The sequence below is a fragment of the Panthera pardus genome, unplaced genomic scaffold (assembly GCF_024362965.1).
Source record: "Panthera pardus isolate Hobbes unplaced genomic scaffold, ASM2436296v1 HiC_scaffold_20, whole genome shotgun sequence".
Lineage (NCBI taxonomy): Eukaryota > Metazoa > Chordata > Mammalia > Carnivora > Felidae > Panthera > Panthera pardus.
The window spans coordinates 85,239,123-85,265,072 of NW_026526766.1; the positions used below are offsets into that span (position 1 = coordinate 85,239,123).

Genomic DNA, 25,950 nt, shown 5'->3' on the forward strand with positions numbered 1-25,950 from the left:
GGAGGGTGAGGTGAAAAGTGCTGAATTAAGTAACTTTGGAAATGAGGGGAGCCTGTAACACTGAAGACGAAAGGAACTGTATATAAGCTCTATACTCTAGTTAATATAGCTGCTCCCCGAGTGCATTGGGTAACAATTCGGAAGCTCTTTTACATGAATACTGGAATTGAACGATTAAGGAAATGGATGGCAGATGGTAGGACCCAGGTTTTTCACTGTTGGGAGTGAAAAGTTACAGATGAGCAAGGGGGAGACATCAATATAAACTCATTTATTTTAATATAGATACAGATGGTTGCATATGGAAATATTTATAGGTGTGTATATGTACATGTTAGTATTCACGCACACACGCACACACACACACGTATGCATATATTCGCTTGCTCTCCCAGCTGAGAGAACCTAGAAACATTGATGCCCAGTAGCAACAAGTACACCCAGCACCCAGATCTTGTTTCCTCATACCATTCTCTAACAAAAGGAACCAAGGCTCCTTGGAGAAATGGCTGGTTTAATCCTGGGGCAATAGCATCTCGATAAGCCTATAGCATCATGTAGTTCCAGAAAATAAGGAAGTGCTCAAACCAACCAACCAGCCAACCCACTAAAACAATGCTGGGTAGGTCAAAGGAACATAGGAGCCAACTGAAAGAGCTTTCAATGACCAAAGCTGGAATAATTTGAGCAAGAAAATAAATAACATAGTATTGGGTTATCATCCCAAGTGTAAAGTAGGTATCCATGAGTCTTTTCTGATATAAATAAGTGATTGCATAAATAAACGGGGAAGAATAGACAAATTTCCTATGCAGAATAATTCCAATAGCTCACTTCCTTCTATAGTGACTTCTTTCCAGAGTCTGAGGTGATGCTATTATTTACGTAAAAGTTTCCTATTAATGGCCATTTCTTTTCTGTTCTTTTACTTTATGAACAGTACTTTGGTGAATCCTTTTACATTAGTTCCTCTAAATTTCTGTGTTTTCATAAAACAAAAATTCTAGGGAGAATGGAAGTTTAACATCTTTCAAGTTATATTTAAGTTGCTCTTCAAAATGGTCCTATAAATTTATACTCCCCAAAACAGTGTAAAATAGTACCAGTTTCTTTACGTTCTTGGCGCAATACATGGCCCACAAGGGGTTAATGTATTTTCCTTAATACACAAAGAACTTTACTAAATCAGTAGTAAGAGGACAGCTGTCCCAATAGAAAGATGGGTAAGGATCCGAGCAGGTAATTCACAGGGCAGATAGTACAAATGGCCTATAAATATTTGTAACAAAAAACTGAAAAAAAAAAGTACAAAAGATATGTTAATTGAATAGTAATGGAAGAAATGCAAAATAGAAACAATGAGATATTATTTTGCCTGTTCGGTTAGTAAAAAAAAAAAATTGCAATAACCTCTTTGTGCAGGGGGCTGTGGATCAGCTCAAACTTGTTGATGGATAAGCAAATAGACCTTTTGGAGGCCAAGTTTTTATATGTGCTTTTGAAAAAAGGTACACATACTTTTATTCACTCCACCTTACTAGAATTTACCCTAAGACCATAATTAAAAATGTATAAAGATTTATGTGTAAATATGCTTACCACAGCATTGTTCAGTACAACAAAATAATTAGAAGTAGCCTACCCAACAAGAGGAGGTGACTTAATGATGATATTTCCCTAAGGTGGAATATTATTCAGGTGGAATAATATATACCAATTTAACTGAAAAAGACAGACGTATGGAAAAGAGAGAAGAAGGACACAAACCACGATGTCCGTCATCATGGTCTGTGTATGAGAATGAGGTCGCGAATGATTTCTGCCTTTTGTGCCTATCTCTGTGTCCTTTGTTTTCTGCCTTAAACTTCTCTTCAATTTTGTAGGTAGAGAAGAGAATAAAAAATGTTTGAAACTTTCTTGATTCTACGTTTGTAATGTCTTTCCTACCTGCCCCTTCTCTCCCATCTCCTTCAACATGGGCCTAGCGGAAGCCTCCTGCCTATCACTTAGACCATTGCATCAGGTTCCTGATGGGTGTCCCTGCCCCTACAGAAGACTCTCTTCCTTGGCTTGGAAACCTATGGAAGTCTCCCCATGTAGAATAGCACCTAAGGTCCTTCTTGTCATCGTGTTGCACCAGACCCCCACATTCTGGCCTTCGATGCCCTTTCTAGCGTTAATTTCCCCCATCTACCTTGACCCCACAGAGCACCCACAACACCAGACCAGTCGGTCCGCTCAGCTCTCCCTGGTCATGGTGTATACAGCCGTACCTTAATCCCGTCTCTACCTGTTTGAAGTCTACCCATCTTTCAAGCCCTGCCTCTTCCAGCAAGCCTTCCCCTATCATTACCTCCCCCATGTTCTAGTCCACTTAGGTTGAAATTCTTCCGTGTCCATGATCGCCAGGTGATTTGGGGACGGTCCTGCCTCTTCCTTTGGTGCCTTCCATACCAGGCAAGGACCGATAGGGTCTGGACTCATAGTGTCAAGTCTGCACACAGTACAGGCTTCATGAAAATCTGTCGAATTGAATTGACTCAGAGTTGCTTCTGCTTACCGTGTGCTGCAGATCAGAGTCAACTCTGCCATGTTCCATAATTATGCCTTAAATCTGTGTGATTTGGGGGCATGCAGGAATCTATTAAATTATACATATAAACTATCACACTTGAGGCTATGTGGCATAAAAATGTGCGTGTATTAAAATATAAGGTTTATGGGCATGTCACTTGGTGTTCAGAAAGTCTTTCTTCCATAACTGGCTAGTAAAACTTTGGAGTCTGAACTTAATTTTAGGCAATTCCTTGGAAAAAATGATTCTATGGAAAACCAGGCATGTCCTGGAGGCGACCACAGATAATTACGCAGAAAAAAAACTTTTCTATAATATTCCTGCTTAACATAAAAAGCAAATTTTTTATTCTTGGTTACTCTTCTCTTGTTTTCGCATTGAAAAGTGACTATTTCAGGGAAGAGAGTAAATTTGGTTGCAGCAGTAAATGTGCCTTGTTAAGTCTGGAATATCCCCGTTTTTCTTTGTAAAATTTAGAGGTTTTACATGCCTTAAGTTCCTTTCAACTCCACACAACCAACCCCGTACCCTGCTCAGCCCTCTCTCTCTCTTTCTCTTAGTCATGCTGTCAATCCACCCTTGGGTGTCTATGTGTCACACAGCACTGTTGTTACAGTAGTGGGACACTTCCTAGAGGTTCTTGGCACGAAGCCCCTTTTGTGTTGCCCTGAGGTGTCACGTGAGTCAACGATACCCTGGTAGAGAATGTGCTTGTTCCCAGAAAGATTCAAGGGGCTTGGGGATGTTGATTTCTGTGAGAGGTCAGGCATAAACAGTGTTCTGAGCCCAAAGTGCCATTGTGTCCTTCTGGCATGTGTAGTCTTCAGAAAAACCTGTCTCTTCACCTGCATTGCTTTATGGAACTTTGAAAGATGCTTTTGTATCATTTAACTTACTGGGCGAACCCTCTCCTAGAAAATTAAATTTCTTACAGTTGTGCAAATACTGGTGAATCCTTCTCGTCTTGGGTCTGCCTGGGGATACAGATCTCATGGGTGGTACTGCCCATGTACATATCCCTTAGTCTGGCCACTGGTCCTTCCATCCATCCAACCATCCATCCGTGGTCTTCCCACAACTGGGGTCCTTCTGAGCAGAAATCTGTCTGGTGCATCTCAGAATTCCCTGCAGCGACTTCAGAGAGATTACTATGTCACGGAGGCCCAGTAACTCCCCTGGACGATGAGGAAAGTACTTGTCTCTCTCAGCACCGCTGTGCATGTTGGAGAGGAGGTGCTGAAGGAGGGAGCCATTTGTAGGCTAGATGTTGTACGTAAAGGGACCCTCAACCACATGCATCCCCAGGCTGGAAGGCTGGGCTCTTCCAGTTTCCCGGCCTCTGGGAAATCCCCGTTCGTGGTGGGCGAGGGCACCGTGGGTGGTCCGGCATTTAACCGCTGTATTTGACTTTACAGGTCAGTTTTTGGGTTGTACGAGAAATTCTAACAGCACAGACTTTAAAAATAAGGGCAGAAATCCTGAGCCATTTTGTGAAAATAGCCAAGGTAAGATGTTTTATTTTTTTCCTTCCTTCCTTCCTTCCTTCCTTCCTTCCTTCCTTCCTTCCTTCCTTCCTTCCTTCCTTCCTGTTTGTTTCAGAGTGTGTTTCCTCAGTACTTTGGGAGCTGCTTTGCTCTGGGCCTGCTGGGCAGGGTTCAAACAGAAGGCTGTGACCTGACCTCTCCAGGCTGTAAGATGGGCCTAGGTGCCCACTCAGCCTCCCTGCCCCCGTGCACGCATCGCACTGTGGCCTGCTACCCGTTACCATGGCAGCCAGCTATTCTCTTTAGCCGGCCATTCTGTGGGGCCCTGGGGGCTCCCTCTGGGGTCCCTCCATCCTCTGTTTCAGATTTAGCCCTTCCTGGGGGGGTGACGGGTTATGTGATACCATCACACCCTGCACAGTTTTGTCCCTAGTCAGCAGAGCTCATCCCACCGCATCCTGAGTTTAAGGCCTGGGCCCCGTGACCCTGCTGGCTCTCACCCCCACCTCTGCCCCTGCCCAAATAGGTTCTGTCCTTGCAGGTTGTTGAGCACCGGGCTTACGTCTGCACCCCGCCTTTCCCCTCCTCTTCCCTGACGCCTGCCAGCCCAGGCAGTGACAGCATGGGCTTCCCCTGACCACTGTCATCACTTCCACGGCCCTGCCAGCTCCTCGCCGTACGCAGCTCCTGACCGCCGGGCTTACCCACGTCTGGGCGGCGCACTGCTGTGCTGTCTGGTTCGCTGTGGGGTGTGTGTGCGTGTTGCATCCCCACCCAGTCCCCGGGCCAGCTGGCCTTTACTGATTGCCCTTCACGAGCCAGGCACCTCAGCAGCCACCTTCCTGAAATGGTCACGTTTGAGGTTCACTTTGTTAGAAGGTCACTTCCAGAGCGGGGAGGAGGGGTGTAGGGAGGTGGGCGTCCATGCCCGGGGCCCTGCAGCCAGTGAACTGGGGCTCGTCTCTGCTTTCAGGGGAGCGGCTCTCCCACCCCTCGTGGGAAGGGCAAGGGCATCGATCTATGAGTATGCCCGGGGCAGCAGACACTAGCACGCCCTGTGTGTTCTGAAGAATTTGGAACTGTGCTGGGTTTTGCGATGCTTGCTGCTGGCAGTGAGCTTATGCTGGGCCACGGGAGAAAGCGGATGAAGTTCCAGCCCACCTGGTGCTTTCAAGAAACGAGCTGACGGTGCCCAGACTATCCCTCCTTAACCTCTGCCGTCTTCCAGCGGTGGCTCGTCATCCTGGCCTTGTGCCCTGACTGTGTTCTTGTCTAGGCTCCCCTTCCTCTGGACCTTGCCATCCCATCTACAAAATGAAAGGGGTGGATTAGGTGATCTCCCAGAGGGCCTTCAGCTCTAAAAGAAACTGTGTGACAGGCATGGCAATTCAGATATGTAGGATGAAATTCACTTCTCTCGGAGAACCTATTAATACATACAGGGAACAATTAGAGATTGTTACAAGATGTATGAAATGAAATATTAACTTGTGTGGTAAGGGAGAAATCTCAGTAGGGACAGGGCCGTGAGGACTAGGCATAAGGGCTTGTCGTTTATTTGTTCATTCCATAGGCCCTACTGTGTGCTGTACGACGTACTAGGGATACGATGGCAGAGACAGGTAGAAGCAAGGGTCCACATGGTCCAGTGTGCTAAGGAGGTGTGCACACTGCTCTGGGAACACACAGGCGGGTTCCCCAGCCTTCCTAGAGCTCTCACCCCGGTGCCGGGCACTGGTCTGGCATGTTGCATGCACCATCCTGGGTAGGGTGGGTGCCGTGGTTACCTTCCTTGTTAAGTATGAGGCTCAGGTGACTCGCTGCAGGACACACAAGTGGTGGGAGCTGGGATTGGAGCCAGATCTCTTGGTTTCCTCAAACCCGCTCACTAGCCCAGGCTGCACCGGCTCCCGAGGATGAGACGCGGAGCCCCAGTCCTGTTAGGTTTCCCTCCGCGCCGAGGGAAACCGAGAACGGAGCAGTCACATCTCTGTGTACTTACTCCCGGCTGTGTCCCCTTCTCTTGTCTTCCATGGTAAGGAACTTGTGTGAGACTGAATTGAATCCAAATGTTCTCCCTAACTTGGGGTCTGGTTCAAAGGAGCACAGTCAAGTGACCGAGAAGCCAGAGCTCCGTCTCCCTAGCTGAGCGGGACCGTGCAGATCGGTAACAGCTTCCCTCAGCCCCTCTCCTGCCTGGTGGAAGGTAGTTGCAGAGGACCCACGTGGGTATTGTTGGCACAGCCGAGGCCTCAGTATACAAAAGCCTGCTGGGACAGTTCCAGTTCGTCTAAAAAAAGGACATAAATGACATTATCAAGCCTTCTCCCGAGCCATGTTTCTGTCCAGCAACCAGACTAGTCAGCTTGTAAAATTTTGTGTTTTAGATGCAGACTCACCTTTTGACAGTTTGAAGGGAAAAAAAAGCATATGGTTTCTATGAACTCCCTAGAACTATATTTTCGACATGAGATATTTTTAAGTATAATTGAATTTCATAAATATGACAACATTTGGTAACACTTGAGCGTGTTTTTATTCTGTTGTTTATAGCAGCAAAATAATCTATTCCATATCTTTTTTCAGAAACTTCTAGAACTCAACAACCTTCATTCTCTCATGTCTGTGGTATCAGCATTACAGAGTGCACCCATCTTCAGGCTGACAAAAACCTGGGCTGTAAGTTAATTCCTTTGAGTTTTGGCTCTCATTTCACTGGGTTGAAGCTCTTCATTCCTTGAGCCTCCAAAGGCTTTCTCTGACTGCCTGCCCTTTGCCCACGAGAGAGGCATCTTCTGTCCTTCAGGGACTTCAGCCCCATTTCGGGACAAGGAAGTTGTGAGGACGCCATCATGGCTGGGGCCGGAAGCGCCCTCGAGTGGACCTTCCTGGACCCTATGACTTCATGTGTGCTGGCTGGGTCGGCGACATGACTTCTGCCCTCCACTTGGCTGGCATTCTTGTGACAGGCTCCGAACTGCTCTCGGGAAGGTCTCTGGGCTGATGGTTCACGGCTGCCCTGGGCTGCTGGCTGTACAGCTAAGAGATTCTCTGGAGAAACCTGAGGCCCTCATGTAGGGAGAAGTGATTTTTTTTTTTTTTTCCTGAAGGCCATGGATAATTTCAGCTCAGAGGTGGAGTCTGATAGTTATATAATTGAGTCTGTAGGAAAGTTTTTCTGCTGTAAAAATACTTTAAAAATATCTCAGACCTCTTTATCCTCCTTAGCTTGGCACAGTGCCTGACATGGGGGAAGTAATTGCTATTTCCATAGCTCATTAGTATTCACCTCCTGGCCCGCCTGGTCCAGGGTCTCCCACAGCCACACAGCCCAAGCCTTTCAAGACCTGTTTATGTCCCGCGGAACTGAAGGAAACTATATGGACTTGTCAGCTGTGTTTCTGCAACTCATTTCCGAACTTCTTTCTGCCAGTCTGTGGGGCTGGGCTCTGTTTCATACTTGGCTAATTCTGGGGCCTTTAAAACACTTAAGGATTATGTTGTAGGTGATCAGAAATGAGCCCTGTTTTTTTAAATTGCAATTTTCCATAGACCTATCCCTAGCAAAGCGGAGCGAGCAGTCTCAGCCTGGAGTCAGACACCGGGTTTGTGTTGAGACACCGTTCAGAGCATGACTTCTGTGGGACTCAATTCCCTGTATCTACTCAGAGGTTGGCCTAGATTAGTGGTTTGACGTCAGTGCTTCGTGGAGTCCCAGGGGTTCCGTGGAGCTGCCTTGGGGGCCACCAAGGGCTGGGGGAGAGGAGGAGGGTGCCAAGCAGACACCTTGGCACTGTTTCTGCCAGAGCCGCTCTGTTCACATCAGTTTTACGTACTGGGCTTCTGGGTGAATTTCGGTTGAGCAATGGCTTGGGAGATTGAGAGCAAGCTTGGAAGCCGTTGGTCTCTCCCGTTGTTGCCAGCCCTGTGAGTCCCCGAGTCCATCTGAGCCATGAGGCTTTTTTCAAAAGTTGCCTAGAGATTCTTTTTCAAATGAATTTTCCATTATTTAGATGCTGTTGTTGGTTGTCGGGCTGCTGGGAGCTATGTGCGGACTCAGAGAGATGAATTACGGAGCTCGGGGTGCACAGACCTTACTGGCTGTGCAATTGTGATCCCAGTGACCCCCATGAGCTGTGTAGTTGGTGAGGCCAGTAGGGGAGCCTTGCAGGCCACCTCTCGCCCACCTGCCCTGTTGGTCCCAGCCCAGTGGTTGGCACGGAGCGTTTGGGAAATGCAGGGAGCCACATTCATCCTCTTTCCCCTTCGGCCACATCACCGCAGCGCAGTGGAATCGGTGGCTGCATTTCTTCCTGATTCTGTTTCCACACCTGCCGTCACAAGCACGTAGCATGTCTGCTCTGTGGTTTTATCTACAGTCTGCCTCTGCCTTTCAGCTGCCTTCTTTCACACGACAAGGTCGGATTTTCCTTGGGTCTCCGGGGCCCAGCTGAGTGTCCCCGTGTTGTGTGTCCTGCTTTTGTTCAATGTGCTGAGTCTTAGCCTCCACTTGCTGTTAATTCTGGTAATGAGATTAGCCGCAGGAATATTGCCAAAAAGGAGTTGTTTCCCCTCTCCCCACTTTTCCCTTGACGCGGTACTGGGGAGACCCCGTGGGCCCACCGAGCAGGGCAGGAGCACAGGAGCCACCGCCACAGCAGCACAAGAAGGTCAGTGCTTTTATGGCCTCCATTTATTCAGAGAAAGAAACTGAGGTGCCAAGAGGTGTGGTGGCCTGACCAAGATCGCAGAACTGGCGAGGACCAGAGCTGGTATGACGCCCTGCTGGGCCGCATAGTCCGCGTTCTTGGCCAGTGTGCTGGGTGGCTTGTCAGTGACGGAACGTGATGTCGGAATCAGGCTGGGCACAGGGCACGGAGAAATTGGCACACGTGTTTCTTGGGAGGTGAGGCTGGCACACGGGCCCTCAGGGACAGGGTGTGACCAGCTCCCAGAGTGCCGTCCCTGGGGTGGCACGAAACCCTGGATAAATGAGAACCCTGGCCGGAAGGGACTTATGGGTGTGCCCCTTGGTTGCACCATGGATGACCTCCAGTGAGGGCCAGGTGGTTGTTAGCTGTAGGGCAGGGCAGCCTGTTGACCCGTCCGTGGCTGGCTGCGGGGTGCCGGTAGCTGAGGGAATTGGGATGGATCAGAGACTGACACTGAGCACAGGCTCCCACACAGCGGGCGCTAATAAATGCTGCTGCTGCGCAAATGGGGAGGGAGTCACCTTCTGTTGGCCTGGAAAACACAGACAGGGTCTGATTCATCCCAGCACTGGGGCCTCTTTGGAACACTGGCCGCCTCAAGGCCATGCGACCTAAGCAATGGTCAATTCTGATTTCCCGAGTACGCACTACCCTGCGGCTCTTACTCATTCTGCAAATCAAACATTTATCAAATGCTTTCTCCATGCCGGACCCTGAGGCTCTGGGCAAGGGCTCTGCCTTCGTGGGCTCTTGTGTTGTTCAGAGGAGACAGACACATTGTTGAGGAGGGTGAACACAAGCCCCGTCTCGCTGGTATTAGAAGAGACGGATGAATGTTTGCTGGGTGTGTGGAGTACTGTCAGCTGGTGTGAGAGTGACACAGGAGAGCAAAGCAGGAGGGTGGGAGAGAGGGTGACGGGGGCGGCGGGAACGCGGGGCTTCAGGGCAGGCCTCTCTGAGAAGGAAGAGTGCGCTACGTCACCACCCGAGTGACACTAGGGGGTGGCCGGGCCGGCATGAGGGCACAGCCGGTGCAAAGACCCTCAGTGGGAAGAAACTTGGTGCCATCAGGAAGCTCAGAGTCAGCATGGTAGGGGCACTGTGGGCCGGGAGGAGATAGAGGCAAGATGCTGTGGAGGGGCCCATCGGGAAGGGCTTAGAGCCCGGGACAGGAGTCAGGTTCTCGTCCAAGTGCGGGGAAGGGTTTTAAACAGGAGCCGGACACGGTCTGGTTTACAGCTGCTCTTCGTTTTTTTATTTTTTAAATTACCGTTGCTACTTTGTGGAAACAAGCTGGGTGGACGTGCAGGGGCCACGATGGGAAACGGGGCCTGCTCAGGAGGTGCAGGCAGCATCCAGGAGTGAGGTGATGTTGGTCGGGGTGGGGAGGCAGCAGCAGACAGGGGAGGAGGAGACCGATGGGGGAGGTGCTCTGAAGGCAGACCTGGCAGGTTCGTGGGATGGGATGTCGGAGAGGAGGAAAGGAGAGGAATGAAAATGATTTCTAGGTTTGGGGCCTGAGCAGTAGGGACGATGGTGCAACCTTTTCTCCGGTCAGAGTGGTCCCGGGAGGAGACCGACTTATTGACGAGTGACCTGGGGGTATGGAGTTCCTGGAGTTTGGGTGAGTCACTCTCTACGGTAATTATAGTCATGTGCTACACATCACACACACACACACACACACACACACACACACACACACACACACACACTCTCTCGCACACACACGCTCTGCTGACTCTCTGCACGTTCCTGTCGTGATTTGCTCTTTCCTACTGAATCGATCCAGGCGGTTTGACTCAGCTCCAGCAACAGGGGGAAACGATCGCCAGTGGGCCAGGCGGCCTGGTCTGCAGGATGGGGACCCGGGAAGGGAACCTCCGGGGAGTGGGGCTCTCACTCCAGACACCTGTGGGGGGAGGCACGGGGTCATCAAGCTCTGCAGTTTGGAGAACAGCCACTTTGCAGATGTCTTGAGGAGGCACATGTGTGGCATTCACATATTTCGGGGTTTGGAGGCTTCTCTTCTGCCTCTGTCTGATGTCGTGCCCCAGGGACACCCCCCACCCTGATGTTGTTAAGAAGATGGCCATAAGCATAGGCTGCCTGTTTTACGCTTCCCTGAGCCTTGGCAAGATGGGTGAGGGGGTGAGGAGATGGAGGGCAGAGGAAACCAAGGTTTGCGCCTCCGATCACTCGTTCCTCTGTCCTTCCTCAGAGCCGTGCCTGCATTGCTTCCCAGAAGGTCCCAGTCATGAACCGTGCTGACATTTTCACCCTCACCTTCCTTACGTTGCCACAACTTCGGCTGTTTCGTCACCCCCTTCTTGAAAAATCTCCTTCCACCGGCTGAGGCCTCTTCTTCCATTTCTGACGGCTGGCTCCTCCCTGACCGCTTTTGTTCCTCTCACCCTCTGGGTGGAAGTGTTCTGTGAGGCTCCAGCTCTGATTCCCGCCCTCCCATCAACTCTCTCTCCCTTGGGATCTCAGGGCACGGAGGACACCACCGTCACTTCTGTGCTCAGTGCAGGCGGTCTCCTCTACTCAGGCGCAGCCTCCTTCTGCGGCCCTAGCCCCGTGTTCCCACGCCTGCTCCATGCAGCCCTCTGCTCTCATGTTCCTTTCACAGCTCACACTTGGCGTGTCTGAAATCAAACTTTGGTTTCCGGGAGTGATAGGGAGTGCCAGAAGACTCTCTTAGCAGATTGTGTTTTGGACTTCGAGGCAGTATGGTAGACTGAGCTGACGGGGATCAGCCCCGCCCTCCCGATCGCCCGCTCCAAACACACAAACACAAATAAATGCTGGATAAAATACAACCACATTAAAACCCAAGATGCAAAGCTGAACTAGAAGCCAAGAAAGGGAAGTCACCATGTGCTGGAGATAAAGCATGCTCTCCGAGTCAGCACAGCGAGCGCGGCGAAGGGAAACTGCCGTGTGTAGGCCTCGCAGCTGGCGCCAGGGTAGCTCACGTGTGCCTGGGAGCAGAGGCCAGCTTGCAGGCCCCGTGCACGCGGGGGGCTGGAACTCAGCTACCTGTAGGAGTCCGAGAACCCTCGAGTGTCACCCATCAGAAAATCTCTGTTCGGCCTGGGGGAGCCCCGAGAAAGCACGAGTGAAAAAGGTCACCTCTGGGAAACTGTCACCCCAGCCTCTACCTCAGGCAGCCCTGGGGTCCGAGGACACATGACCTGCACTGGTGTGGGGACCCCGGGCCAAGACGTGAGGGGCAGTGTCCCGTGCAGATTGAGTATAGACTCCTGAACCGGATCCCCAGGCTGAGGCTTGGACCTGCCTCTGTGGTAAGGATTCAGTGAGACATAGACGAAAAACTGTTTGGTTGTGGTTGTTGTTACTTACTCATTTTGACTGTTCTCAAATGAGCCAGTCCTCGTTATCTCTGGCCTGAGATCACCACCATCTTTGGGCTGCCCTCCTTGCTTCCGGTGTCTCTGGCCGCTCACACCGCTGCTGGAGTGATTGCCCCAAAACATCACCAGTGTCTTCGCTTTCCTGATGACAGCCCGTTTTTAGCACTCCCCCACCCCTTGCTTGGTTGGGGGCTCTGCACCCAGCACTCCTCCAAAGCGGGAAGTTCTGATATAACCGTTTTGATGCCGTTCTTTTTAATCGGTCGTTTGGACATTCACTCACCACCCCCAGTTTTATAAGAACGCATACTTTGTCAGCCAGTTTTCTTAATGTTTTATTTTTGAGAGAGAGCACGCGAGAGCACAAGTAGGGGAGGGGCAGAGAGAGGGGAGGACGGAGGATCCAAAGCAGGCTCTGTGCTGACAGCAGAGAGCCCGATGTAGGGCTCGAACTCATGAACTGTGAGACCATGACCTGAGCCAAAGTCAATGCTTAACCGACTGAGCCACCCAGGTGCGCCCCATGTTAGGCAATTTTTAACCATCGTTTGGATTCCTGACCCTGGACTCCAGCGAGCCCTGAGAGTGAGGGGAGATGCATGGCAGGGATGAGAGGATTGGGATATCTTGACAGGTATTTTAGGGGGAAACTCACGTTTGGGAGTGTGGTGCTTGAAGAACGCTCACAGGTGGTGAGCATATTCCAGAGCGCAGGGGACATGGTAGAGACATTTTGGCAACGACAGCAGATACCAAAAGGTTTCATACCTACTTCACACCTACTTCCTGACCTCAGAAAACAAACCATAAACCTTTCAGCGGTGGCCAGTGGAGCATCTCCCGCCAGCAACATCGCGACTCCGTGCCCCCAGTCACGTGAGGAAGAGACGCAAGAGTTGGCCAGAGGAATTTCCTGTTCGTATGCAGCCACAGTCAACTCATTCTTTCCCCTTTGATTAGTATTTGCCGTTCATGCTTAGCTGCTTGTGACTGGTCCCCTGTTTGCAAGTTGAGGTGAAGTATCAGAAGAGTAGTGTCGTGTGTCCATGGGGTCCAAATGGATACCACATCCAAACGTCAAAAACATACTTTGCCAAATGGCAAGCTGCCATCTCTCTACTGCCTTTCCAATCTTTTTAAAATTATTACTGATTTTTTTTATTTGAGTATAGTTGACACAAAATGTTACATTAGTTTCAGGTGGTACACCATAGTGTTGCAACAAGTTTGTATTATGCGACCATCTGTCACTGTACAATGCTGTTACAGTATCATTGACTATATTCCTCATGCTGTGCCTTTTATTCCTGTGACTTATTCATTCCATAACTGGAAGCCTGTATCTCCTACTCCTCTTCACCTCTTTTGCCCATCCCCCCACCCCTGCCCCTCTGGCAACCATTCATTTGTTCTCTGTATTTACAGGTTGGATTCAGCTTTTTGTTTCTTTGTTTATTCACTTGGTTTCTGAGTAAAATCATACGGTATTTGTCTTTCTCAGTCTGATTTATTTCACTTGGGATAACACCCTGTAGGTCCATCCATGTTCCCGCGTAATATTCCTTTGTATGTAAATACCTCATCCTCCTTATCCATTTATCTGTTGATGGACTTCTAGGTTGCTCCCATATTTTGGCTTTTGTGAATAATGCTGCGGTAGACATAGGAGACCTTTCCAGTCTTGTCCAAAGCAACACTTGACCACTTGACACGTTTTTGCCAAACTACTGCTCCCTTGAGCATCCCTGTGTGTTTCTACCCCCAGGCCACTGTTCATGCTTTTTTTTTTTTTTTTTTTTTTTTGGCCTCTGGAACCTCTCCAGCCCTGTCTCTACTGGTTGAAATTCTTAGAGATCCACTTCTAAGACTGCCTCTTCCTGAAGTTCCTCCTTTGCATGTTGGAGTTTGTTCTCTGTAGAGCCCTCTCATAGAGTCTCTGACCCTTCCCGTTTTAGCTAGGCTTTTTCATTACTCCACCAGGTTGGACAAAGGGGGTGCACGTTCAATGCCTGACTCCTCACCCACCCACAGCAGCTCTGCAGCCTGGATGGGCCCTTGGCAAACTTCCATTCGGGGACCAATCTCGACCTTCTGGCTCTACTCTTGGGGCTTTGTGGGAAGGTCTGCCTGGTGTTGCCATGAGCAGAATTAAAAAATATTAGCAAAATTATTGGAGACACATGATAAAAATTGTCCTCTGTGATTATACATTATGTATGTATGCATGTGGTGTATGTATATATATATTTGTGCATGTAAACTGTGCATGTAACTGTGCATGTAAACCGTGAAAGGCTAATTTTTTAAGAGATAAACTCTTGACTCACATAGATAGAAAATGAATACTTGCCAAAGATTTTATTTAACTCGTTAATTGGTGACAGAACCAGCAAGATAGTGCAACCAGTAAGATATTATCAAAAGAGAGTCCGGAGTACTACACTTTCATAGTTAGGTTAAGGAATACCAAAGTAATTTTTTAAAGTTTATTTTATTTATTTTTGAGAGAGAAGGAGAATGACCACGCGTGAGCAGGGGAGGGGGAGAGAGAGAGAGACAGGGAGAGAGAATCCCAAGCAGGCTCTGTGCTGTCAGCATAGAGCCTGACATGGGGCTTGACCCCACAAACATGAGATGATGACCTGAGCCAAAATCAGGAGTTGGAGGCTTAACTGACTGAGCCGCCCAGACGGCTCAGTCTGGATACAATTGGATACAATTATTTGTATCCAAATAATTTTTAAATGGATACAAAATTCGTATTCCCAGGGTGATAATCAGTGACATTTCTCAAGACCTAATTTGTCTTTCTATGGACAGGAATTGTTGGCATGACTATGTTTTCCACAAGTTAATTTCTATCTTTACAGAGTTTTCAGTGGCCTTAGTCAAAGACAAATCGGGGACAGACAGCTAGCCCAGGCACGTCCTAAATTCCAGAGTCACAAGTTTTCCCTTACGTTACTTATGCATCTCCATTGCTAATAGCCTACATTAGACACGTGACTTTGGAGCTTATTTTTCAGAAACTGATAGTTTGTATCGAAAGAGGTAAAAATTACTTCTTCTGAGTGTCCTCGTTTCACTCCTTACTCATTCCATACTCAGTCTGTTCAATCCATCGGTCCATAGATTGTCCACGGCACTAAAAATTCTTTCCATACCAGCAGTAGACACTGGAATCGAAGTAGAACTCTGAGCCAGTTTGAACATATTTGGAGCAACAGACTCTTTGTTGAAAAGCATTTCCACGTATCAAGAAATGTTATTCTGTTGGAAAACATTTCCACGTATCAAGAAATGGTATTTTCTCAAGGCAAGGGAACAAGATACCAGTGTCCTCATAAAGAGGATTTGGAGGGACTTTTTCTTTTTCCCTTCACGGAGACAGCTTCCAGATTTGAACAATTTACCAGAAGAGGGAGGTTTTCTTCATTAGTCAAATACAAGTGCCACATATAGGTTCCCAGGGTGTGATAAGGGAGATTTCCCAAAGCAATCTATTTCTTCAGGTATTTGACCAAGATTTGTGGTCTTCCTGGCTTTTGACCCTGTAGCTTATGAGTCCCATTTATCCCATGCAGCTGACACTTTATTTAATATTAAATTCAGGGACTTGATTTTTACCTTGTAATTTTAGTATAGTTTGCATCTATAGTCACAGACCCTTTCTCAATCCTAATGTTGTATATTCTCTCATTTTTCCCTATTTGTAGAGGGTTTACCTGGGTTTAGTTATCATTTCTATAGGTCTGGTATTTAGTTTTGTTTTGTAACCTATCAATTCCTAATTTTATCTGTGAATCAATTTCCCTTACTCCCCCCGCCCCATTTACATAGCTTCTTGAGTTGAGTGTTTAATTCATTTATATTGTCACTTGCATAATTTGAAGAATTTAAAACCATGCATTTTCCTCTCAGTACAGTTTTGGCCTCATCACATAGCTTAACATATGGTGTTTCTCACTGTTTGTGGTTTGTTAATAGTCCATAATCCTGGCTTTTATTTTTTTTTTCTTTGACCCAAGAGTTATGGGAGTTTTCAAATTTTTCCAAGGATTTGGATTTTTAAGTTATCATCGTTAGTTTTTCCATTCTCTTATTCAACAGATACGTAGGCAACATGCTTTCTGTGTTCGCAGCCATACCAGATGGTATGGGAATGGTGGCGTGAACACAACCAGCGTGGCTGCTGCCTTCATGGGACTCACTGTTTGCTGAGTGAGACACGTGTAATTGCGCAGTGAATCCCAAGCATTATAAATATTGTGGGAGAAATCTGAGGGTGGCTCACGACTTCTCAGTTTTTCTAGAAGTGAAGTTGCCTGTTGTATTTAGTGAACTCTTATTTCCTTACCCTTTTCCTGAGCACGAATGCTTTCAGGATATGTTTGATTCAGGCAGGCAAGTACCTTATTTTCTTGTATGTTTTTTTTAATGGTTTCTTCCTGAGGCTTGCCATAAAGTCTGAAATCTCAAGGACCCTCAGTCCGTATGAGGTTTTTAGTTTATACTCTAGTTGTAATAAAAGTTTAAAACATACATGAGTAAATGCTGTTATTTTTTAAATAAACCCTATATTTAAAAAATTCAAGCCTTAAAAGAATTTTTTCAGCATATTAAACACAAATTAATTTTAAAAAATCACTAAGTTGCAAAAGGCTTAGTGAAACAACTAGGACTCATTGCTCCTTCCATACTTGATTCATCCCCCAGAGGCAATCACTTCTGGTTATTGAGTGGTTTCTTCTGGTAGTTTCTGTCACACTTCCACCAATGTACTTTTGCTACAGTTTCTTGATCCATTCACTTTACATAACGGTGACTTCTTTGTATGATGGATATTGGTTTAGTTTTATTGAACCACCTTCTCTCTTTCTTCAAAAACACTCATGTTACTATAGTTAAATTTCTTTTGTTAAAGGAGTATTGAGTGTTTTAGTTATTAAGAATGTGTAAATACAGTTCTTTGTATATTCAAGTAGTAAATTATGAATAACATGGCCTTCCTGGAATACCTTTTTGTTTCCCTGGCATTTCTAATTCCCTTAAAAAAAAATTCTTACTCTAACTACCATCTATCTTCCAGATAATATGTACAATGCTATAATAATACAGTATTTAGTGTTATATAATTATGGTATAGTATTATAGTACAGAATACGTATTGTAATATATATAATAGTGAATATTTAAAGTTATATAACATGTATAATATCTGGTAGGTAGCTAGTATATTTACTAGACACATACACCTATACATATATATAAACTATTATTATGCATATTTTACCATAATTTTATATAATACAGTGGACTCTTAAACAACATGGGTTTGAACTGCGCGTGTCCACTTATACACAGATTTTTGTTTCAATAAATCCAGTACGATGTTTTTTATGTATTTTCTTCATGATTTTCTTAACAACATTTTCCTTTCTCTAGCTTACTTTATAGTAGGAATACAGTATATAATACATATACAAAATATGTGTTAATTAACTATGTTGTCGGTCAGCAATAGGATATGAGTAGTTAAGTTTTGGGGGAGTCAAAGTTATATGTGGGTTTTTTTTAAATTTCTTTTAATGTTTTATTTATTTTTGAGAGAGAGAGAGAGGCAGAGAGAGGGAGCCACAGAATCCGAAGCAGGCTCCAGGCTCTGAGCTGTCAGCACAGAGACCGACGCAGGGCTCGAACTCATGGATTGTGAGATCATGACCTGAGCCGAAGTCGGACACTTTACCGATGGAGCCATCCAGGTGCCCCTATACGTGGATTTTTGACCATGTGGGTGGTCAGTTCCCTAACTCCTGTACTGTTTGAGATTCAACTACATACATGTGTATATATGCGCATATATACACATATATATGTAAAATATAATTTTTAGATTATTTTATTATATATAACAAACATATAATATATCACCAGACTTTTATATAATATACAAAATCTTAAAATTATTTTATTTATTTTAATTTTTTATTATGTGTAATAAATAGATCTTTCTCCTCCCCAAACAAACATGCTATCCTGTCCAGTTTTCTGTCGAGCCTTCTTCTTCTCTGGAGACCTCTCTTCCAGGGCTGAGATAATGCGGACCAGTCATTCTTAAGGCTTAGCTGACCATCTGTCATCCCAGAACCTCCGTTTACTGCTCCTGGATGGGATCCGCTGTTTCTTGTATCCCATTATCTTCTTGTACTTGGTTTATTCCTTTATTTTGCTAGAGGAAGTTCTCGAGTAGTTTTCAAACACATGCATGGGAAATAGATGTTTGGAGTCTTCTGGAATCCTGTACAATACTATTCAGAAGTCTGATGCCATCTTGAATTTACTATGTAGGCACAGAGTGGAGCAGATGAGTGAAGTTAACCAGATCCAGCCCTTCTGAATGTGTATGTGAGTATGTGTATGTGGGGGGGGGGGGGGGGGTGGGCAGTGAGGGTGTAGATGGGAAGTATGTGTATAGAGACAAGGTTAACAGAGGGAAGTGTGACCTGGAGGAGCCTGGTTTTAAATTTCGGGAGCATGCAAACGTGGCTGCCTTTGGTTGTCTCACTCTGCTAAAGAACCCCAGTTGTTGGTTTGAAGTGAACGTGCAGGGTGAATTTTAGGCACATCTCCCAGGCCTCTAACCTCCTATTGGCATGGTCATATCCATTGCTCAAGGCACAGATGACAGTCTGTATCTTGCATAGAGGCACTTGACAGGCTAGGCGGGTAGACTGGACGTGGCAGGGGATGTGGGCAGTTCCCCAGCTGGGTCCAGAGAACCAGCGGTGTGAGCATTGCATGCCAGCACGGCTCAGCTGCAGTGTGTGAGGATAACAGGGATTTGTTTGACTGCTCGATGGACATGGGTGATTGCAAAGCACTCAGTGAGGTTCTAGGTTGCATTAGTAAAGAAATGACCTTCTGGCCAGCGGAGTAAGGAATCGGCTCAACTTTACAGTGGGGCAGTTCACAACTAAAGGATCTGTTCTGATCTGGGTATGTATTGTTCTGTAGTGATTTCTCCTCCTTAAATGTTGATTTCAAATGCTCCTCTCTACGCAGAGCTTTCCTTAACACTTCCCTTGCCCATTATTTATTATTTGTCTGGGTTCTTGGTCTCTATTTACTTAACACGTTGCACCCTCTCCTCTATTGAATCGCGTTCCCCATAGATTCTCAGATAAGTCACTTCATCTTTGTGATGTTGAACCTGCTGGTTCTGGCTCCGTCTTTGTCATTGGGCTTTGTAAAGATCAGATGAGTTGTATATCATGGTGTTGTACAAAAAAGCAAATGGGAGAGAGTGTTGTTTCCTGTCCATTTGTTAATCTGATATTGAGTAGCAGCCTCGAATTCGCAAGCTGGTTACGCAGCTGTTGTTCCTAGTATCTGTGTAGCATCTCTACCTTGATGTGTCCTGAATTTCTCAGTGGGGAAAAAAAAAAGCTTGCTATTTATTCTCCAGCTTCTTCAACACTGGGACCTTTTTTCCAGCTTATTCTTTTGCCTCTCTTCCCTAATGTCCTTAAGCTGTCGCTGCTTAGCTGGGCTATCGTACGGCTGCATCCTCTGGGACTCTGGAGGCCAAGGATCAAGGAGGTGGGCGAAGCCTGCCCAGGGCAACTCGGGCTCTCTGACGCATCAGTCATGGCCTGAGTCGGGGATTTGCAGACCCAGGTGCTGGGAACTGCGCTGTATTTGTGCAGTAACCCAAAGGGGTTACTTTGGTACAAGAGGCCTGCTTCCCCTGGTGCTAGACAGCTACTGTTCCACTTCTCCATGCTGCGTGACGGGGCAGCTCGACATTGCCCTTCTTAGTGTGATGGATATGGCTGGGCTGCCGGTCCACGTTCTTGCACAGACCATCGGGGTCTCAGAACCAAGCTGGACCAGAGATGCCCCATTTATACTCCTGAGCTCAGCCACTGATCTCCAATCCCGGAGGCCCTGGCTTCTGGAAGCCAAACTTGGGAGAGCTCCCAACATGCTTCTACAGCCATATGCTGTGCCAAAGCCAGTACTCTCTGAGTGACTGTCCCCCTGAATCCTCCTGCGAAGCCAGGTCTCCCAGCCTAGACTCCTTTCCTCAAAGCCGTTTTAAGGAGCCTTATTGCCATTTTCTGGCACTGAGTCTTAACCTGGGATTTGCAAGACAATGGCAATATGAGTCCTTAGTATCAAGTCTGGGAAACCAGGGGTTCAGATTTCTATTCCTTCCTTCTAAGAAGGCTCCTTACACCCAATGACCATCCTTGGTCACCTGGTGACCAAACTTTACATACCAGAGATCTCAGTCATAAAGGATCTTTATGTCCCTGTGGCTACCTTCTCATCCTGTCTTTGCTAAGATGACTGCATATGGAAGAGGAGTTTGGCTTCTTTTGATTAAAATACTGTACCCAGTATAAATATAACACAACCATAAACTCCAGGGAATCAGGGACAGCCCGATTAGAGAGGCAGCCTGGCTGTGGGCACAGCATACGAGTGGACCATGTCAAATTTCCTGGGACCTTCAGCAGTGGTGACGATGTTGAGGAAGGAGCAGAAGGCTGTGGACCCAGGGGGAGACCTGATATAGCGGTGCAGTAACTCTAAGTGACTTTTTGTCTCTAATCTGCTTTACTTTGTGAGCTCCTTCTGTCATAGGGTCTGTGCACCCTTGGAGGCAGGTACTGTGCAGGGCACTCTGGCATCATTTAGAACAGTGGACTGGGTAGCTTTGGAGGATATCTTCCAAGTGTGAGATTTGGTGAAAAATGACAAAATTGAAGCCATGAAACTTCCCATCTCTGCACGCGACAGCTTCTTGAAATCTTCAGTGGTGTCCAGGATTTGGCATACTGCAGAAGGACGTTTCCTTCAGTCTTTGTGCACAGTTACCCTTTTTCCTTAGCTTCTTCTGGTTTATTTCTCTTCTGTCTCAGACTCTCTATTTTCTTTCCACTCCAGCTTTTGAATCGAAAAGACAAGACAACCTTTGAGAAACTGGACTACCTGATGTCTAAAGAAGATAATTACAAGCGGACCCGGGAATATATTCGAAGCCTGAAGATGGTTCCAAGTATTCCTTATCTAGGTAGGAGTCTGAATTGGCTTTATTATTTATTAAGAAATCTGTTCAGTGCCAAGTAAGATGTTTTTACAGTTTCTAGTTGATAAATTTCCGGAAGAAGTGTGGGCCATGGATAAAGAGGTAATTGGTTAGCTCCTCAGATTGGAACAGGGTGTTGATACTTCCCAAGGATGGGAACCTCCCTGAGAGCCTTGAAACAAGGGATATTCTGCTTCTTACATAAAGTAACCTGTGAATCACAAGCCTCCCCAGCCTCCAGCCCAGAAGGGTCATGAGACTTTCAGGTTCATCGACATTCTCTTGAACTAGGGGAGCTCAGGCCAAAACTCCTCTGTTCCGGTTTCTCTGGGCATTATTAACGTATCTTATAAGATTTGTATCAACAAAATTATAATGATTATGGATTTCTCTGATTAGAAAATAGCAAATGCTCATTGTAAAGAATCAGGAGGAGAAGAAAATTAATATCATTTGTTATCCCATGTAGATGTGATCACTGTTTTCCATCATACCCTTTCATTTGTTTGGGTGCGTATAAAAATCCATGTTTACAGTGAACATTTAATGTTATTACTTGCATTTCTATATTGTGTCTCAGTCCTGTCAGATGGGTTTGTCGGGCTCGAATTTGCTTTCTGACATGGACATTTAGACTGCTCCTCCATTTTGTTATTAAAATGTTGCAGTGAACACCCTTGTTGCAAAAACCTCATATATAGTTGTGATTATTACCTTACAATGAATTCTTATAAGTGCGATTATTGGGTCAAAATGTATGCAAAAATTTGCCTTTTTATGTATGTTTTTGAAACGCTCTCCACAGAGGCTGTGGCAACTTATACTTTCATGGCAAGGAGATAAAATTTTCTGTTTTCCCATATGCACAAATAATGTGTATTTTCATGTGCATGGGTTTTTTTCTTTTCCTTTCTCTCTCAGTTTTTTATCTTTGCCAATTTGATAGGTAAAAAGTACTTTTTACAGTTTGGGTTTCATGGTTATGCTAATTTTCTGGAAAAAAAACCCACTTCTATCTTTTTATAACCTAAAAATAGTATTATCAACAAGGAAATTTAAGATTTCATAGAATTGTCTCCCTAATATTTTCAGAGCTCTAGTGTAATTTTCTGGAGATACATTTCTGACACCTTGTAAGTGTCTTCCATGATCATTGCTTTCTAATTCTTTTCAAGCCAAGTTGGGAAATTTAATTTTAGTAGAAAATTGTCCACTTGACCCAAGTTTTCAAAATTATTTGCATAGAGTTTTTTCTCCTCATTTAATTTTCTTTGACCACATAGTTTTATGCAATATTCTCCTGTAACTTTGAGCCTTCAGTATATGAATGCTTGTATTTGCTTTGTATTCCTGACAGTTTGCATTTTTGTTTTCTCTTTCTTTTTTTAATTTGCTGTGCCAGAGGTATGTCTGTTGGTCTGTCCACAGAATTCGACTTTGTATGTATCGGCCGCATTATCTTTCTGCTTCCTAGTTTACTATCTGCTGTCAGTCTAGGATGTGATCTTTCTCTCCACATCTTAACAACTCCGAAGTGGGGATGCATCTTTCAAGTGACGGCAAACAAAGCATTGCAATATCGTTTATTGGTAAACAGTTATAATGACGTCCTAAATTTGATGAAATGTGGAATTTCTGCTTTAGTCTCTGATAGTTCGTTTCTCCTGTTTTCCTTACGTTGTTTTGTTATTTCTTTTAACTACTTTGGTCGAATTAGTAGCTCATTTGTATAAATACTGTTCTCAGCACTTTAATTTGGAAGACAATTTTAAGGAAACAGTTAAGGAAAACAATTAAAATAGAAAACAGTTTGCTCTGATTGCTGTTACCTGCTTTGTTATAGGGTTCTCAGTGATATATATATTTTTTAAAAATCTGATTATAGTTTCAGTTTTTCTTTTATCCAAGTATTAAAGTAGTGGTTTTTTAATTTTTAAGGGCTTGAGTTTTCTGTTTTTGTTTTCAAATGGCTTTATTGAGATGTAATTTATGTCCCACCCATTTAAAATGTGCAGGTCAGTGGTTTGTAGTCTATTTACAGAGTTGTGCGGCCATCAACACAATTTTGAAACATTTTCATCACCCTAAAGAGAAACCCTGCACTGTTAGTGGTCACCTCCTTTTCCTTCTGGCCAACTCTCTTCTGGCCTCACCCCCCCAGCCCTTGGCAGCCATCAATCTACTTTCCGTCTCCACAGATTTGCTTATTCTGCACATTTCATAGAAATTTAATTGTACAGTATGTGGTCTTTTATGACTGGAGTTTTTCTCTTTAGTATCAGGTTTTCAAGGTTCATTCATGTTGGAGCACAATTGATGGTGTCTCATTCCTTCGTGTTGTCGAATGATATTCCACTGTATGGATATGCCACATTTTATTTTTTTATTTGATGGGCATTTGAGTTGTTTCACTTTTGGGCCATCATGTATTGTACTGCTGTGAACAGCTTTGGATTTTAAAATCACAAGTCTTCCCTTTAATATTACCATTTTGTAAAATATTTTTGAGAGAGAGAATGTGCACATGCACACAAGTCGAGGAGGGGCAGAGAGAGAGGGAGACAGGGTCCAAAGTGGGCTGTGTGCTAGCTAACAGCAGAGAGCGCAATGCAGGGCTTGAACTTATGGAACCTTGACCTGAGCTGAAGTTGGATGCTTAACCGACTGAGCCACCCAGGCGCCCCACAAGTCTTCTCCCTAATTATTTTACATTGGTTTAGACTATGTGGCAGATATGCTTCCTAGGTTTTAAAAAATGTTTGATATTTGTCTTGTGGCTTAACATAAGATCGGTTTTTGTAAATCTTTCACGACTGCTAGAAAAGAAGGTGTAATCTCTCAAATTACTCCCATTATTACGTTATATTATTTAAATTACTAATTTGTGAGAACTTGGTCTATCAAGGACAGAAATATATGTGGGACTCCCCTTGCATTTCTAATAGCTTCTGCCTTACGTTATTTAGTATATAGAAGTTTGTAACAGTTACAAATTCATGGTGAAGCGTCCCATACAAAGTGATCTTCATTCTGTTTGTTATTTGCTTTTACTTCTTTGTCTGACATTAATTCTGTGAAATCTGTTTTATTTTTTATTTGCGTTCATTTTATAAACCTGTGACCGTATTTTGGGTGTGAATATTTTAGATTGCTTTGTTCTAGGTGTGTTCCTTGAGAACTGCACTTAGTTGGACCCAGGATGAGAGACCTTGCCTTTCACTCACTGACATTTGTTTAGTCTTCATGCCATATTATTGAACTGAACATCATTCCGTGCTTTCTCATTCTTTCCTTGCTCTCCTCTTACGGCTTACTGTAAACCACAGTGTCTTTCCACTTGACTTGCCAGTCACTATCTCAGAGGGAGGAGGGTGTGTGGATATGCGCAGCTCACAAACCTGTTCCCGCTTTGCCCGAGGCTGATCAATGGAGGGATGAAATTGATAGTCTGAGGGTGAGGGTTGTCTAGCGCAGGCCCACTGGTTCAACTAGCAGAGATGCTCCTGGATTGTTAAGGACGGCTTCTTGTCTACTCCGGAGAGTGGTCATGAGAGCTGCTGCTTGTTGTCTGCTGTCTGTGTGTCTGGCACTCTGCTAGGCGTTTTGCTGATGGCCTGATCTCAGTGAACACTCGCAATGGCCCGGTGAATAAGCAGGCACTGAGAGGTCGCCTAGGGTCACATAACTAGAGAGTGGCAGAGCCAGGACTTGGCCCCCGTGGTCTGGCCGCAAGCCCTAGGCTCTGACACTGCCCTCTCCTGACTCCCCACGTCCACTGTCCAGGTCATTGTTTTCCTACTCTACCCTTACAGTTGCCACATGCGTGTCCTCTGCTATTTATGACTTGTGGGTGGCCTCCATCAGGCACCGTATGAAGTAGGATGAATTATCTTGAATCTTTCTTGCGGCACTCTCTGTTCTTGGACCTCACAGTGGTGCTGTCTTGGGCTTCTGAGGGCAAACCGCACCGATACCGTCTCCCCTTTCTGATCCCCTGTCCTTTATAATCAGACTGAGCGTATGAGTCACCTCCTCGGGCCAGTGGCCAGAGGTCCCTCGTGTGCCACCCGATGTCTCTTGTCAGGCTGCAGGACAGGTCCGCCCTTGCGGTGGACACACTGCCTGTGTCGGCCCTCAGTTTCTGGAGCCGCGGCCCTCCTTGTCCTGGATGGCCTCATCTCAGCTGCCTCTTGTGGAGTGAGGTGAGTGCCTCTCTGGAGGTGAGTGCCTTTCTGGAGAGAGGCCTTGGTGCTGCACCACCCTCCTGCCTCTGCCCCCGAGAGCCCAGCCTCTGCCGCGCTCCTGCCCTTCCTGCCCTTCCTGCCTGATGGCCGCTTCCCTCTCCCCGCAGCCAGTCGGGCTGCATTTCTCCTGCTCTATCAGAATGACTCCTGACATATATACGAGCGAAGAGGGAGAGACCAGGAGGCGACACCAATGTGCTTTCTGTTCTCAGGATGGCACGCGTGGGTTTACCACGGGGGGACACCACGGTTCCGTTAAAGAGAATGAAGCAAGATTCCCCTTCTGAGGCTCAGTGGGCTCGTCGCCCTAAGGGCAGTTGGGCCCTACCTGCCCATCTGGTCACCGTGGACAGACCCTGCCCACAGCCAGGTTGTGGTTTCAGTGCTCGTCCCTCTTGGAAACCCAACCTGTCCCGGGGCTGGATTTGTTTATCGAAGGAGGAATAGTTACATAATTCCTGGAA

General features: G+C 46.0%; 1 protein-coding gene across 14 annotated transcripts in view; it reads left to right on the top strand.

Annotated features, from left to right (window-relative positions):
* The window catches only part of RALGPS1 (Ral GEF with PH domain and SH3 binding motif 1), a 314,360-nt gene that overhangs the window by 142,424 nt on the left and 145,986 nt on the right, over positions 1-25,950 (top strand). For all 14 annotated transcript variants that reach the window (XM_053908291.1, XM_053908299.1, XM_053908296.1 and 11 more), the window contains 3 exons: positions 3,991-4,080; positions 6,646-6,738; positions 21,101-21,227. In XM_053908291.1, the coding sequence (XP_053764266.1) occupies positions 3,991-4,080; positions 6,646-6,738; positions 21,101-21,227 (310 nt within the window). The remainder of the gene's footprint in view (positions 1-3,990; positions 4,081-6,645; positions 6,739-21,100; positions 21,228-25,950) is intronic.